Below are 14,773 nucleotides of genomic sequence, written 5' to 3'. Positions count from 1 at the left end.
ACGACTATTAGGCCATAAAACCTATGAAAATTTGTTATTGTTACGTAGTACTAAAGCAAGCTATTCTTGTAGTGCACCCAAAAAAATTTTTTTTTTTCCCTTTGAGAGTGTACACTACACTACACGATATATATAGTCTGTCAAAGAAGTTTCTGCAAACCACGTCGTGTAATAAGCCCACAGTTGCTTTTTTTTTTCCAGGAACTAAAAGAAACACACACTCCCTCAATTAGAACAAATACGGGAGTAATCCGAAAGAGTAACCCAAAAACAAAACAATCTAAGGGAAACCCACAAGAAACACTCATCCAGTCAATTGGTGACAGGAAGGTGCTCCCATGAACCTTAAATCCAGAGTGAAGACCCCACGATCTTTCGATATTGGATGGTAACCCAATCTTTCGTGCACACCCTCACCAAATTAATGGGTTTGTTTTTTCCGGGAACTGAAAGAAACATACACACTCACTCAATTAGAACAAATACGAGAGTAACTCGAAAGAGCGATCCGAAGGCAATCTAAGAGAGATCCATAAGAAACGTCCATCCAATCAATTGGTGACAAGAAGGTACTCCCGTGGACCTTAAATCCAGAGTGAAAACCCCTCAGCCACAGTTGCTGACCTGATGATATTCAATCTTTGCTCGCAATCAGTAAAGCTGCCTATTCTCGCACATAATAATCTGATATGTGAGCCCGCCCGCGGCAAAGATAAGAATTAATTTCCCCTTATCGTATGAAAAGACGTAACGGAACAAAAAGCTAAAGAGTACCCAATATTTTTTTAAAGCTTTCTACGTTATGAGACATTTCATGCAACAAAAAAGTGAATCAATAAAGGATCATGAAAAAAATAAAGGATCATGACCATCTTTATCAATCCCCAAAGTTTTTAAAGTCAATTGAGAGGCTGGAAAAGGGTATGGACCGTTTAGAATAATGCACCACACCATCTTTTACAGTACAGTAGGACAGTACAGTAGTGTATTTCTTGGCAACAATCCGGTGCAATGTCAAAGCACTGTAGTGCTAGCTTTTGTTCTCTGGACTAGTAATGAATGAGGAGAAGCACAAGTCTCCACGGAAGGTCAACTTTGAAGTTCATCTTTTCCTAAAATTAAACAATAATATATGTTTCATCTTTTCCATCCCATGATAGTAGTACCATACCATCTTGAGTGACTTTTTGCATGCTTATCATGATCTCAGTTGCGTAAAGAGAGAGTCCATTTTATCAAGTGGCTGAAGAATTAGTACCAGTCATACCACTGCATGATTATTAAAACTCCGTGAAAGAATCACATTCTTATGTAATAGCTGCGCAGTTCACAAAATATTTCCACAATTACAAACTTATACCGGCTTCTCTCTCAGATGAAAATCCATCTTTCCTTATGTACACCACCCCCAATGATACCCACAAGGTGAAAAAGAAACAACAAAAAGCAAAAGTTGGATTATCCTACTCCGTTTACCCCTTACCTTGACCCCATTATACTTTCCACGCTTCACCAATGTTTATTGCTTTACATAATTGAGACAGGAAGATAATGACACCCAAAACTGTTTCTTACCTATTAACTTTTCCCCGGCCCAAAACACAAATAAGCACAGCTATAGCATCAAGGAGACCAATGAAAAACAGTTATCTTTGAGAAAACTCCATATCTTGGTGTCGCAAGGTCACCTTGGCTTTGGATGTGATGCAAATGATAAAACAGGTCGAATGAGCCTCTGAGCTGAAGAACTACCTAGTAGGGAAGCCTGAGACCGATTCAGCATCTCGGTCATTGACGGGGTTTGATAGGCCTGAACCAGGCTTGAACCATCCGTCGAGTCACCTCGTGCTGTTGCTCTCTGCCATGAGTGTGAGCTTAGTCCTGAAAGAATATATGCCCTTCCTGATGCTTCATACACATGTCTGCTTGCCAGTCTCTCTTGCATTTCTTTAAGCTCAGCATCAAGTGCAATGCAGAGCCGATCATGAGACTTGGCCGAAACAGTTTCTGACAACACCTTGCGACAGTTTTCAAGAATAGATGCTGCACCAGACAGGTCTCCTTTCTCAGCCGTAGTTCGCGCTAGGAGCATCGCCTCAGCCGCACGCAGCCTGTTCTGTTGCCTATCCACTTCAACTGATGCACTTTGTTGTCCAGCTTCATCAGGTCTTCTAATCCTAACTTCATCACTTCCAACAGTCACCGAGCCTTTTGTCAAAGGATCATTGTAAACACATTTCACCCTTATCAATGCAGTTTCAGAGCTTGAAATTTCAGTTGGGACATTAACTGAAACTAGAAAGTCTCGTTCCTCATCAGCATACAGGTCGCCAACATCAATAGTTCCCATGCATCCATCCGACATCACACGATTGGGGTAGCTTCCAGCTTTTAAGGAACCAAGACTGACTCTTGGATCAACACACTCAATATTCACCTGCAGGTCCTTGACCACAACACTCAAAAGTCCACCAATGCACTGAGCAAATGCATCCTGGATTACACCTTCTGTTTCAATGAAAGAGAAGGTTCCTCCAGATATCTCTGAGATTGAGTGCATTGATGAAGCATCATGGTCTGCCCCGAACCCAAAAGCATGCACTGGAATCTTAAAATTAGAACTACTTTCATTGTGGATAGACAATGGAAGAAGAAGTTGGTAATTTGGTTGCTGTTGACTGCTCCCCATGTTACTAACTGTATATGTATCTTGCCCATCAGATAGCAATATAATACTGGCAACAGGGTTCTTTTCTCTGCGATCTTCCATTACCTTGGCACCCTTGCGCAAGCCTTCAGCAATGTTTGTCCCTCCATTTGCAACTAAAGAGTTAACAGCTTGCAGTGCTTGCTGCCGTCCTGTTTCAGACATCCTACGAAGGGGAAACAACCGGCGGGCGGTTGATGAGAAGGCAATTACTGCAAGCCTGTCATTGGGACCAAGGTTCTGTATCACAAACCCCATAGCTCGCTTGAGCAATGCAAGCTTGGTACCTGCCATGCTGCCACTGACATCTAGAACCGTGACAAGGTCAACAGGTGCACGAGATGTTTGGGAAACTTGGGGTGAACTTGCCTGGTTTCTACTCATGTTCTCACTGGAATTTGGAGCTGGAGCTTTGAGATTAATTAAGATCGTGAAGTTATCAGCAACATTGAACCGGAGGACAGCTGGAACTTCGGTGTATGTTTTGATTTTCATTGTTCTTTGGCCATCATTTTCTGCAACATTCTTGCCCGAAGAGCTTCTCTCACTAGAGTCGGACTGATGACCCAAAGATTCATCATCATTGAAGATAGCAGGCTCAGGAGCCGGAAATGGAGGTGCATTGATTCGATTAGGATTAGGACGAGGTGGAGGGAGTCTGCGCACTACAGTCATTAGAGCATTATGTTGGGGCCAATCAACAGGATTAACTCTAGCCCTTCCAGGGGGAGGATCCAAATTTGGATACTGCAGGGGAATCTCGTTCCACTTTGCTCTACAAACTGGGCATATTTGGTTTCCATGTTTTACATTGGAAGCAATACACTGGAAGTGAAAAGAATGTGAACATTCGGCAGTGAATATCGCATGACCATCTCCACGGTTCATTGAGGCTAAACATATCGAGCACGTCTTCTGTATGTCAAATTGAAGATCCAGTGAGATGACAATAGAAGTCAAGTGAAAAGCAGGATAACAGTTCAAGTAATAACGGATAGGATTAATAACTAGAAGGACAATTCCGGTTTGACTTATACAGACACTGAGTTTGACTTTAAGGTCAGGTTAAGCATCTGATAATTCAAACACCGAAATAATTAGAGAACAGTATTATTGGGCATAGACCACTAAGCTGAGTCACCACAATGTCATGTTTACATGTACATTAAACTCAAATTTTTAGGTTCAATGATGATATCAAACACAATGAAACTTATCTCCCGTTAAAGCATTTTGAGCTAAATTATAAACTCGGGAGGATTTCACAATGTACTCAATCACCAACTTTCAGTTGGATTCCTCCAGCTGGGCTTGCTTAAAAGTTTGAATTGCAATACAAAAGTGATTCCATACAGTATTTTGTATAAACATTTTAGGGAATAAACAGTAATAGCAAGCATTTATATCCTAAAAGCTTGCACTTACCCTTCTCTCAAGTTAAAGCTGGATCCAGTCAGTTCTTTTATATTCTCTAGAGTACAATTTGTTTCTCAATTAAGTGGAGGCGCTTTTACAAAGTTACAAAGATATAAAACCTCCTATATTTTTTGTCAATTTAAGCATTTTGCAAACTACAGTTTAAAGTTTCCGTATTCTAACTCTTTTCTCCTCCTCTATCACTGATTTGTATCCAGAGCAATGAGAATTCAGTAATTTTCATTGTAACCGATAAACTGGAGGTTTCGTGTGACACGAAGGTCATGGTCCTGTTTTCTGGTAAAGGTAATTCTAATTAAAGTGCCACAACTGATTCGTTGAAAAGACTAGCAGCATTTGTCATTTCCAAAGACGAACCCACAAGCATGTTTGATAGCTGTTTAGAATGGATTTGTTGACTAGTCTAAAAGACTTTGTCCTTTTTTTTTTTCACACTACAAGTCTACAAGGGGACTGCAGCATCCTTTCTTTTTCATCTCTGCCTTTAGTTATTTCTTGATCATCCAGATTGCCTATGCAGGCACAAACACAAATGAAAAACAAAAGACTCTGAACAAATTACTTCTTAAGGTTTCAAATTAGCAGGTACAGGAGAAAAAGCAACAGTGAAAGCAATATACCCATTGAATCAAAGCCAGAATTTACAACATATCCAATACAGAGGAAGATCATGCCATTGGAACAACGAGAAATGACAGATGTAGGATACAACGATATTTATCTATGTCAAAAACAAAAAGTAAAATCTGTTTAGTATTTTCTTTTAAATTTTCTGCAAAGACGATCAGACATCCCATGTTTGAAACTTTATTGCCTCAGTTGCCATAGCAGCAGGACCAAACAGAATTCAGATAGATGTAAAACTAACGATAGATGACACCTAAAAAAAAGCTAACAGCGAGATGAATCTTATGTTTTTAGCCACAAATCTCCAACTTAACCTCCGTTTTGCTGTTCAACATTGTTCCCTTAGAAGCAAACATAACCCCTAAAGCAGGATCAGATCCCAATACAGTTCTTGAAAAAATGAAAGCACCAATAGGAGTTACAACATACTTTGATCCCTTACAGCTAGCGATAGCAATAATCCTTTTGGGGAGAGATCAAACTATCCTTATTTGTCATTGCCTTTATTAATATTAATTACACATCTACACTTCACAGCCAAAAAAAGAAACTTAGGTAATGTTACAAAAGGCTCAAACTGGTTTCACTATATTCCTCCAAATCCTCAGCTTAAGCCATTTACGGTAGAATTTTCTTCAGTTTCTTCCCCAAAGCCCCAAACAATTGAAAAAGAAGAAACAAAAAGAACAGAAAGGCTATCGACTTTTCAACCACAGTTTACACTGCTCCATTTTTCTCATCAATTTAGCACAACCACAACGAAAACGACTCTAGTTTTTCATCTGTTCCAATCTCCTGTTCCCTAGTTAACAAGCATTTCATCTCCCAGATATCTTGGCCAGCAAATGAACCAGCAAACTTCCTCAATTTTCCCATACCCCAGCAAACCAAAAAAACCCATTGTAGACCCAAAAAACGAATAACCCAAACAAAAGAAGAAAGGGACAAAGAAAAAGAAAAGGAGGCCCAAGACACAAACCTTAGAAGACCTGCTCAAGCTCTTGGACAACCTGAACCCATGGCCCTGAGACCCTGAAGTAGGAGAAGGAGAAGGAGAAGTATTGTGGAGGCTACCATCGGTGGACGGAGAGAGCAGTGCTGCGTTGGAAAGTATCTCGGACGTTGGAGAAGAGTCATCATCATTCCCAGTTCTTGGACTATAAACACAAAGATTCATCCCAAGAGCCAGCTTCACTTTTCTCCATTTGCTCCCCATATTTTTTTTTTTTAACAAAATCCCGTACCAAGATTCAACAAAAAGCTTATTTTCGAGATGGGTTTTTGCTCAAAAAGTAGAAAGCAGGAAACTTTAGCAGTAAAAATAAAGGAAAAGTGTCTAGTGCGGAGCTCGAAAATCAAGAAAAACACAGTAGTGTGTGGTGTGTGGTTCAGGGGAGGGATAGACTGATTGAAAATGGTTTAATGGGTAGTTGAGAGGAAGGGAAGAGGAGGAAGAACCGAAGAAGAGGAGGTGGGCTTTGTTGATATTGTCTCTGCTTTTACTCTTCTTGCTGCAGGAGTAGAAGTACTAGTAGTAGATTCAATTGGCGGCCTGCGGCCACGAGCGGACGAATCAAAATGAATGTGGAGAGAGAGGGAGTTGAATTGTAGAAGATTAGGAAGGGAGAGTTGAGTCTGACCTGTGGATTTTGTTGTTTATTTGTTTGAGTTGGGGGACTTGGGAATATGGGCGGTTTGACATTTCATTTTTACACTTTTTATTTCTCCACCCGATAAAAACAGTGCATCACCAGCCACGAGTCATGCATTTACTTTCCTTGCTTTTACAGCGAATTATGACCCTGTTTAGTAAGCGAGTTATTTTGGATATTTATCTAAAATTTAATTATAATTTATTATAAAAATTTTTTTAAAAAAATTTAAAATATATAAAATTTTAAATATTTTAAAATATATAATTTAAAATTTTTGAAAATTTTTTAAAATTACTATGATTAAAATTTTTAAAAAATTTATAGCAGATAAATTTGACAAAAAACTTATCTGCAAACAAGGCCTATGTTTATGAGATTAAAAAATAATTATAAAATATATTATAAAAAATTTTATATATAAAAAAATTATCAATCCAATCAAGGCGTGTTTGTAAGATCTAAAATATGAAATTCTCCAATTTGCTGCGCTATGGATGAAAAATTAGAATTACTTCTATTTTATTTTCGTAAGCCTTTTAAAAGGACTATATATATATATATATATATATATATATATATGTTTTATTATCATGCTAAATGTATCACGTGGTGTTGATGGCTGGAGTGAATGACAGGCTAAAATGTTTAGCAATTTGAAGGACAACTACTCTGATTTTAGAAAAGGATATAAATTTGTACTAATCATTCGACCACACCAAAATGTCTATTGTCTGAAAAATTCCAAAAGTAAACTTTTCTCTCTGTTTTAGCCTAAAAAACGTGTCCTCTGACCTTTTTTTGTAGGTTGAAACATGTACAAGAAATTAAGAGCGTTTAAAAAAAAAAAAAAAAAAAAAAGCACTTGTGACCATTACTAGGTAAGTTACATTCCCCAGGCGTTTAAGAAGAAATCCAAGTTACCATTCCTCCCTAAGTTTATGCTTCTATTTCTTGTGGAATCTAAAATCTCTCACCTTATAGTAGTTTTTCCAACATTTTATCTTCGGGTCAGGTAATTTTCTTCGACGGCAGATTCTGATCAATTTGGTTATATCATCAAAACCTTTTTAATCAAGTAAAATGGTTTTCTCTCTCTCTCTCTCTTTTTTTTTTGGTCTGCAACAACGTCAACCATCTAACCTATTTTAAAGAGACTTTATGTAGGAATTGGTCAATAAATCACTACGTCAAATAAGTGCATCACTGCACTCTTTGAATTTTTTTTAAGAAAAAAAAAAAAGAAAAAGCACTGTACTTCTTGTATGATGCACTAAACGGGACTCAAAATTTCAATCTTGCGTATTTAGGCTTCAAACTCATAAAATATATATATATATATATATATATATATATATATATCGCATGTCCTAATTTCCAACTATCATATCTTTTTTTACTCTGCTTTTTCTGGCACTACACTACCTACCCATCACCTCCCAGTAAAATCATGCGTGATCCTATCTAAATCATGTCTTACAAAAAGAAAATTATTTGATTAGCAAATATTAGTAAATAATCTAAAGTGGATTAGGGCATACCCCTTTTCTAGAAAACCTCTCACTATGCAAACTTTTCAAATCCAAAAATAAAAAATAAAAAATGATTAGTTGTAAATTGTGGATCGATGACTCAGAAGGATGCGATGGAAATGTGGATCAGCAAGCCCAATCGGGGCCCCACTAAGCAGTATTGTTGGACAATTAGAGATGGGTCAAATGAGGTGGGATTTTTCTAATGCTGCTGCATTTACCAGATGATTTGATAAGTACGCCCACACGTGCACATCATCACATTTTCCTCCTTTATAGACGTGGCCGGCGTCGGCCTCGGCCTCGGTCAACCTTTGTTCACTTTAATCCTTCTTCTGATTTAATTTTCTCCCCCAAGTATTTAACGCCAATTTCCCTCTCTCCCTCTAATTTTTTTTTTTAAATTTTTAAGTAAAAGATCTTGAATTCACGATCTCTAATTTATAAATTTTTTTTTATATTATCACTCAACTCAATCCTTCCCCTTTCTCTAATTTGGTCAGTCATTTAGTATCATTTTTCTGAGATAAAACGCAAAAAGAATCCCACAATTTGAAAACTTGCCCGTACACTAAAGATTACTTATTCATATGGGTTACCAAAAAAATGTTTTTTTCTTTTTTTTTTGCCAAAAATATGGCATGAGAATAGATTATTGACTTCTATACGCATCAGTTTTGTCACATCCGAAAGCCGGTTTCTTGTGGTCAAATGGTCAAAGATTGGTGCAAAATAGAATATATATTTTTGTGATCGTCCGTCCCGTGGGCTAGGTACAGTACAGTTTTAACACATTGGTTTGGTCGTCGGCACTTGGCCACTTGATTTTTCTTCAACCACCAAGCCAAATTAGACGTGGCTCTTCTTCTTCAATGCCTTCGAGTTTGAGGAGGAATATTACAGCTCTGAGACATCTCAACGCCATTGCCTCTTGACTATGGCATTTCTTGGAAGAAAGGTTTTCCAAAAAAAAAAATAATAATAATACAATAGTAGTAGTGTTTTTGAGACTAACATATGATCAAAAAGTGTGGTTGAAGCATCACATTTTGTAACAATTCAAACCTAATGAAGCCCAAGTTTTTATTTTTTAAATCGGGTTTGCTTGGATTGTGAATTATTAGAGATATTTTTACTGTAGCACTTTTTGTGATGTGACGTATGTAAAATAAAAAAATAATTAAAAAGGTAAAAATGTGCGTTGAAAATTATAATGATGATGTAAACAAATATATTTTGACAAATAAACCGCAATCCAAACAAACCACAAGTTTTCTAAGTATTACGTACGTAGAAAGCAGAAAACATGAAAAAAAAATTTTTTTTTTTTTTTTTTGGTCAAAGCTGTTGTTATGTTGCAGGACAGCTAGGCCATAATAGGCAGCAGCAACAGAACGATTGGTCTCAAATTTAATGCTATTGCTACTTTTCTTCCTCTAGAATGGGTACTTATGAAGTCTTCTTCAATCTTTAATAGATGGAATGGGAAGCCGTATACCGACATCAAACCTAGTACGTGTTTTTTGAAAATCTATACAGCCAAGAAGGCTCAAGAGTAGGGCCTTTACCATCTAATTTTGATCAGGCAATTTATATTATATTCCTTTCGGAATGAACAAGAAAACAATTTATGAAAAAAATATGCCGGCCAATTTTTTGTTAACTAGAAATTTAGTTAATTTATTATTTCGATTTTATCTTGAGGCCTGCAATGCATTTGACATGAGCCAAAATAGAAAAGAACAATCCCAAGGCAACGTAGTTCCTTCTCTTATTTAAGCTCGATCATTGTCTACAAGTTTGTATTTACTATTTCAGTGTCCCATTAGAATTAATTGAAATAACAAAATCCATGTAATATGGCCGTGTTTATTTCGTCTGCCTGCGGAAAGATTTATTATTTGTCTTCCTTGCTTCCATCTTTTTGTCCAATTTTCATACCAAAGAAATAATATGACCATGCTTTAAAGTTTGGATCGGTCGACCTTCATCTGCATTGAGATAGTGCAGTGATGTTTTTACGCTACTAATTATGAATGGACATAGTTTAGATTTTTATTATGTATTATGATCTAAATCTGTGAGTGTAAAAAAAAAAAAAAAAAAAAATTTTCGTCCCCACAATGTATAAAAATCTTACATTTAAAGTTTAGTGTCGTACCAATAATTTGGCAAGATGATGCCAAGTCTTGTCACCAACGACAAAGGTTGAATTAGTAGTCTTCAGTAACTGATGCAACGTGTTTCATTATGTACGCCATTCAAATAGTCGTTGCAAGAATTTGTGGGGAAAAGGGCTGGAGGCTTATTATTCTTCGAGAATATATGCTCCTTGGGGTTGGAGTGGACTTTCATTTCAGGTGATCTAGATCTCACCATATCTAATTCGAAGTCAGTGGTTGAGACATGCAGGTTGTATATAATCTTTTCCTTTATTCTTGACATATATTTATACGTGGCTTGCACCACTTTGATTCCATAAAATGGCAAGCATATTCAAGGAATTAGTCATATGGACGTAATTAAAATAGAACCATTATGTTTTTTAATGGCATTTTCTTTTGTTTCATTAGGGGCGAAATGACATTCATTAATTGACTATCACAATTAATTTTTAATTTAATTTCCGCAAAAAGTCATGAATGATTGTTGATAATCAAACAAACTACTCCCTAATCAAATAAATCCTGAGGACTTATTTGTTGAGAGTAACTTGAAAGAAGGGTTGGATTGGATGATAGGATTAAAGGGATCGTAAGCACAAAATTTTGGATTCAAAACGTTTCAATTACTTAAAAAAAACAGAGGCAAGCGTTCGGGCGTTCGGGTTCTATAAAGCCTGTTCTCCACATGTTTAGCAACTTTGACAAGAACATATATGAAATTTTTTTGTGTCATCCATTCTTTTTGAAAAGAATCTCAATTCATCCGTTTGTAAGGCGATTTTGATATATATCCATCCAACAAAATCATACTGGATTCACGATGACTAAAAAGTTGGTCACGAACAACCCGGGCTAAACAAAATCCTTCGAGGAAAAAAGTTATGAGAATTACATGGCTTGACAGAACAGTGCCGACCATACATCTACTTCCAATTCTAAGAAGAACAAACAAACCCTATCCGAATCATATATTTGCAGCAGCTGGCTACTAGCCTCAATGTACATATATATAACTCTATAAAAGTGCGAATGTGGACTGGGGGAACTGGTACCAAGATCGAAATTCTGTTCACTCATGTCTGGGGCAGTCGACTAATGGAAGGCACCAAAAATATTCTTAACCTCTTCTTCTGTACTTCGTCAACTTTATATGTAAGCCAAAGCTTGACAAAACGCACTTAGATGAACACATTCTCAAGCGACTAGTGGATTGGTACTATGGTGTACAATTAATACACAGCAATATCCATTGGCGCAAGAAATGAGAAGCAAAAAACTATCACCAAGACAAGTAAGCTAATTAAGTAGGATAAGGTAATTCTTTTGAGTGGAGCGAAGTTCTCTATTCCCACTCAACTTTACGGTTTACACTCTCCTCTCAAAAGCCAACCTTTTAAAAGGAAAAATGCCCTATCTTTTTAAGCTGCAAAAAGTTATTCCTTTCCCCCACAAAACAACAGCAACTAGTAACCAAGAAAGTGACTCCTTTTCATTTCATTTCACCTTTTGAGACCACACATGCCTCCCAACAATTTTACTTATTTCCATAGATATTCATTCATGTATTAGAGAGAGAGACAGAGAGAGAGAGAGATCAGAGAATGTGTGTGTATGAGAAAAAGAGAGTGGGAGATCTTCATAATTCGCAGCCCTCAGTGCAATGAATAAAGATCCACTAACAAAGAAAGAATCGTCATAACTCCTTTGTGGGGGGGATAGGATTCCCTTTTCCACATCCTTTTTCTATCTAAATTTGCCAGACTTTCTGGGGCAAGTCAACTACAAAGCTGACTTTATTGGTATAATAGTAGTAGTTTTATAGAAACATAGGAGAACTTTGCCCCTAATGGTGCTCCCCACTTAGGTGATCATTAGATTAGGGTAACAACTAACAAATGTGATGTTTTGTCGTTACTCTTTGACATGCATGGCACGACTCTTGACGAGCATGGTGTACGAAGCCCTTCTCGTTGTCCTGCAAGATGACATATTAATTTTGACTGATCATGATATGTTAACCTCCATTTCTTGACTAGGGTTTTGTAAACCTCGAGAACCACTATTTTACTTCGTTGAGCTCGATGAGCTAGGGTTTTTCGCCATTGGCTTCGACGAGCAAAATAAATGACTTGGTTATTGTTGGCGCCATGCCATGCATTGGGCAATCTCTCCTTAAATTTCTTTTTCTTTTCGAATTCTTTTCTCTTCTGGATTTGTGTTTCTTTGCAAAAGTAAGAGGCCTCATGTATGTAAGTCAGCTTTGTCCTGAACTTTTTGGAACCATTATTCATTTTATTTCTGGGGGCCAGCCCGGTGACCTCAGACATGATCTTTACTCAAAGTAATGTCGTCGATGCTGACTTGAGACATCATTTGCAAACATTTTGGAAAACTAGCTCTATAAAATGAAATTTACATAATTAGCTTCGTACTGAACAGGTTAATTAATTTCTGAATAAACATTGGAAATGGCTAAACACACACACACACACACTATATATATATATATATATATATATATATATCGAATTCAATTTATAAAAGGTAGCCAACAAAATAGAATACTGGTACTGAGGGTGACCCTTCAATATTGCGATCCATCCCACCAGGATTATGAAGCCCCCTTTTTCCTTCTTATCATGATGTCACATGTGTGGTGGCTTGGATGATTACCATCAGCAAGTCAAACCTAATCCATATCTTGCACCCCAGCAAGGTCCAATTTTCCTCAAAGCTTATAATCATTCATGTCGCAATTCGCATGGAATATCATGACTATCCAAATAGGTATTGTGCCATATGCTATACAGGGGCCGATTGGAAAACTCAGGCCGATTAATCTTTGGCCGTACTGGACTCTTCTTCGGTAACAGCATCACATGGATATGCTCTATAGTTGAGAAGTAGAATGTGGAAATTTCAAAACCATGTATTTTTGCGAAGACTTTTTAATTTTGGTCAGGAATATTCGTGAATGGAATGAAGTTCCCACCTCCACTAACTAGTGACAAGTTGTTAATTAGTACTTAATCAAATATTAAAGTTTTGATTAGTTGGTTTCAAGAGCACTAGAGCAAGATAAGAATCATACTTTATGTATGTGCATACGTGCTTGAATTAATGCTTAGGCAAGGTAATTAATTAACCACCTGCAACGCATTGTTTATGACAAGATATCACGAGATAAGAGATGAATTAAGTTCATCTTGAGGATTGAGATCCAGCTTAATTCTTTTTCTTTTTCTTTTTTTTTTAGCGAGAGAAAGGTGGGATTAATTTAAGAAGTGGAGAAGGGAGAGAGGAATTTGAATTCAGGATCTTTAATTCTTCGGATCAGCACATCCCAGGTCCAAATTGACGCATTTGGCAGGTTTTGTTTGAGCTAAAACATAAAACTATAGAGTTCTTGGGGTACTTAGTACGCAGCAATAATTCTAGGGGCAAAATGGTTCGATGCATGCCTGAGTTTTTAATAGTTGAATTTTAGATCGGGCTGCGAAGTTGACCAAATCGGATGAACCAGCCTATCCATAGGAGAACGATAAGTACAGGAGAGGAAGAAAAGATGAAAAAACAATCCACGATTTGCCAAAAAAGCAGAGTGTGATAAGAACGGCACTCGGGTTGGGGCGCCAGGCCCCGTAAGGATTGACCCGAACACCCCTGTGTCGACAAAAAAAAAAAAAAAAAAAAAAGATAAGAACGGCACTCTTTTGTCTTCTTTTCTAACATTTGCCAATTGATCCTGAAAATTTCATGTTTCTTTTTTGTTATATATAATATATAATTTGGGTGAACAAGAGAAGAAATCCAGAAATCAAATGTATTTAGAGTTCCTAAATTTTCAAATATTTTCTTGCAAGAAAATAAAATGTCATGGTTCCTTTTTCAATTTAAGGACAGCGAGACTGACTGTTTTGCAAGAGAAAATACACAAAAAGAAAAGAAAGAAAGAAAGAAAGAGAAAGGGCTGTGAGCCTGACAGGAAACCTTTCGCTTCCGGACAGCAATGAGCCAAGGCCCAAGGGCGATCCAAGATTAATCCACTGATTGATCCAGGAGAGTTCGCCTTATCTGGAGAACTACAACTTCTGAAGATTGGGCATCATTGATCTAGGCCCACTATGTGGAGAATGAGACTGGATACGGTTGGTGCTCCGATAATAATAGGTGTAATGTTGGTACCCTGTCACGCCCCGTATCCTATAATGCCTTGGACGATGGAGTGTATCACCATTTATTTACGCTTTGGTAGGTATCTAAGTATATACAAAAATCTTATTTTCTGCAATTTCTCATTACTATAACAATCCTGTATGAATAATTTGTGGCATTTTTTTTCGGGTAAATTACACTTTTTTTTACTCCTATAGTTTCAAAAATTATACAAAAACCCTCTTGTAATTTCGACTAAAGTGTAAATGGTTTTTTGTATCAGAACGATCTGAAAATGTCGAGAAGCCTTTGTTTAGAAATTAAAATAACTGAAGTGATTAAGATTTATAAACATATTATGCATGGCATTTGAACACTTTACAATTTAATGCTTTACCACGTAACCTTCTTATGATTTTCAAAATCCTAAAAAGAGATGGTACTTTGAATAAGTAATACCTATTTGCCTATAAACTGCATCCCTTAAAGTTTATTAAT

At 36.9% G+C, this 14,773-nt stretch overlaps 1 protein-coding gene across 1 annotated transcript; it reads right to left on the bottom strand.

Annotated features, from left to right (window-relative positions):
• Positions 1 to 1,277: 1,277 nt before the first annotated feature.
• On the bottom strand, positions 1,278 to 6,271 carry LOC113725803 (E3 ubiquitin-protein ligase WAV3). The gene is made up of 2 exons (XM_027249165.2): positions 5,751 to 6,271; positions 1,278 to 3,622 (listed from the first exon to the last, which is right to left on the bottom strand). Exons 1-2 carry the CDS (start codon positions 5,985 to 5,987, stop codon positions 1,685 to 1,687), a joined length of 2,175 nt encoding a protein of 724 aa, XP_027104966.1. The 5' UTR covers positions 5,988 to 6,271; the 3' UTR covers positions 1,278 to 1,684.
• Between the last annotated feature and the right edge of the window lie 8,502 nt (positions 6,272 to 14,773).

Source organism: Coffea arabica, chromosome 2c, assembly GCF_036785885.1.
Source record: "Coffea arabica cultivar ET-39 chromosome 2c, Coffea Arabica ET-39 HiFi, whole genome shotgun sequence".
NCBI lineage: Eukaryota > Viridiplantae > Streptophyta > Magnoliopsida > Gentianales > Rubiaceae > Coffea > Coffea arabica.
This window is presented reverse-complemented; position numbering and strand designations above follow the sequence as displayed.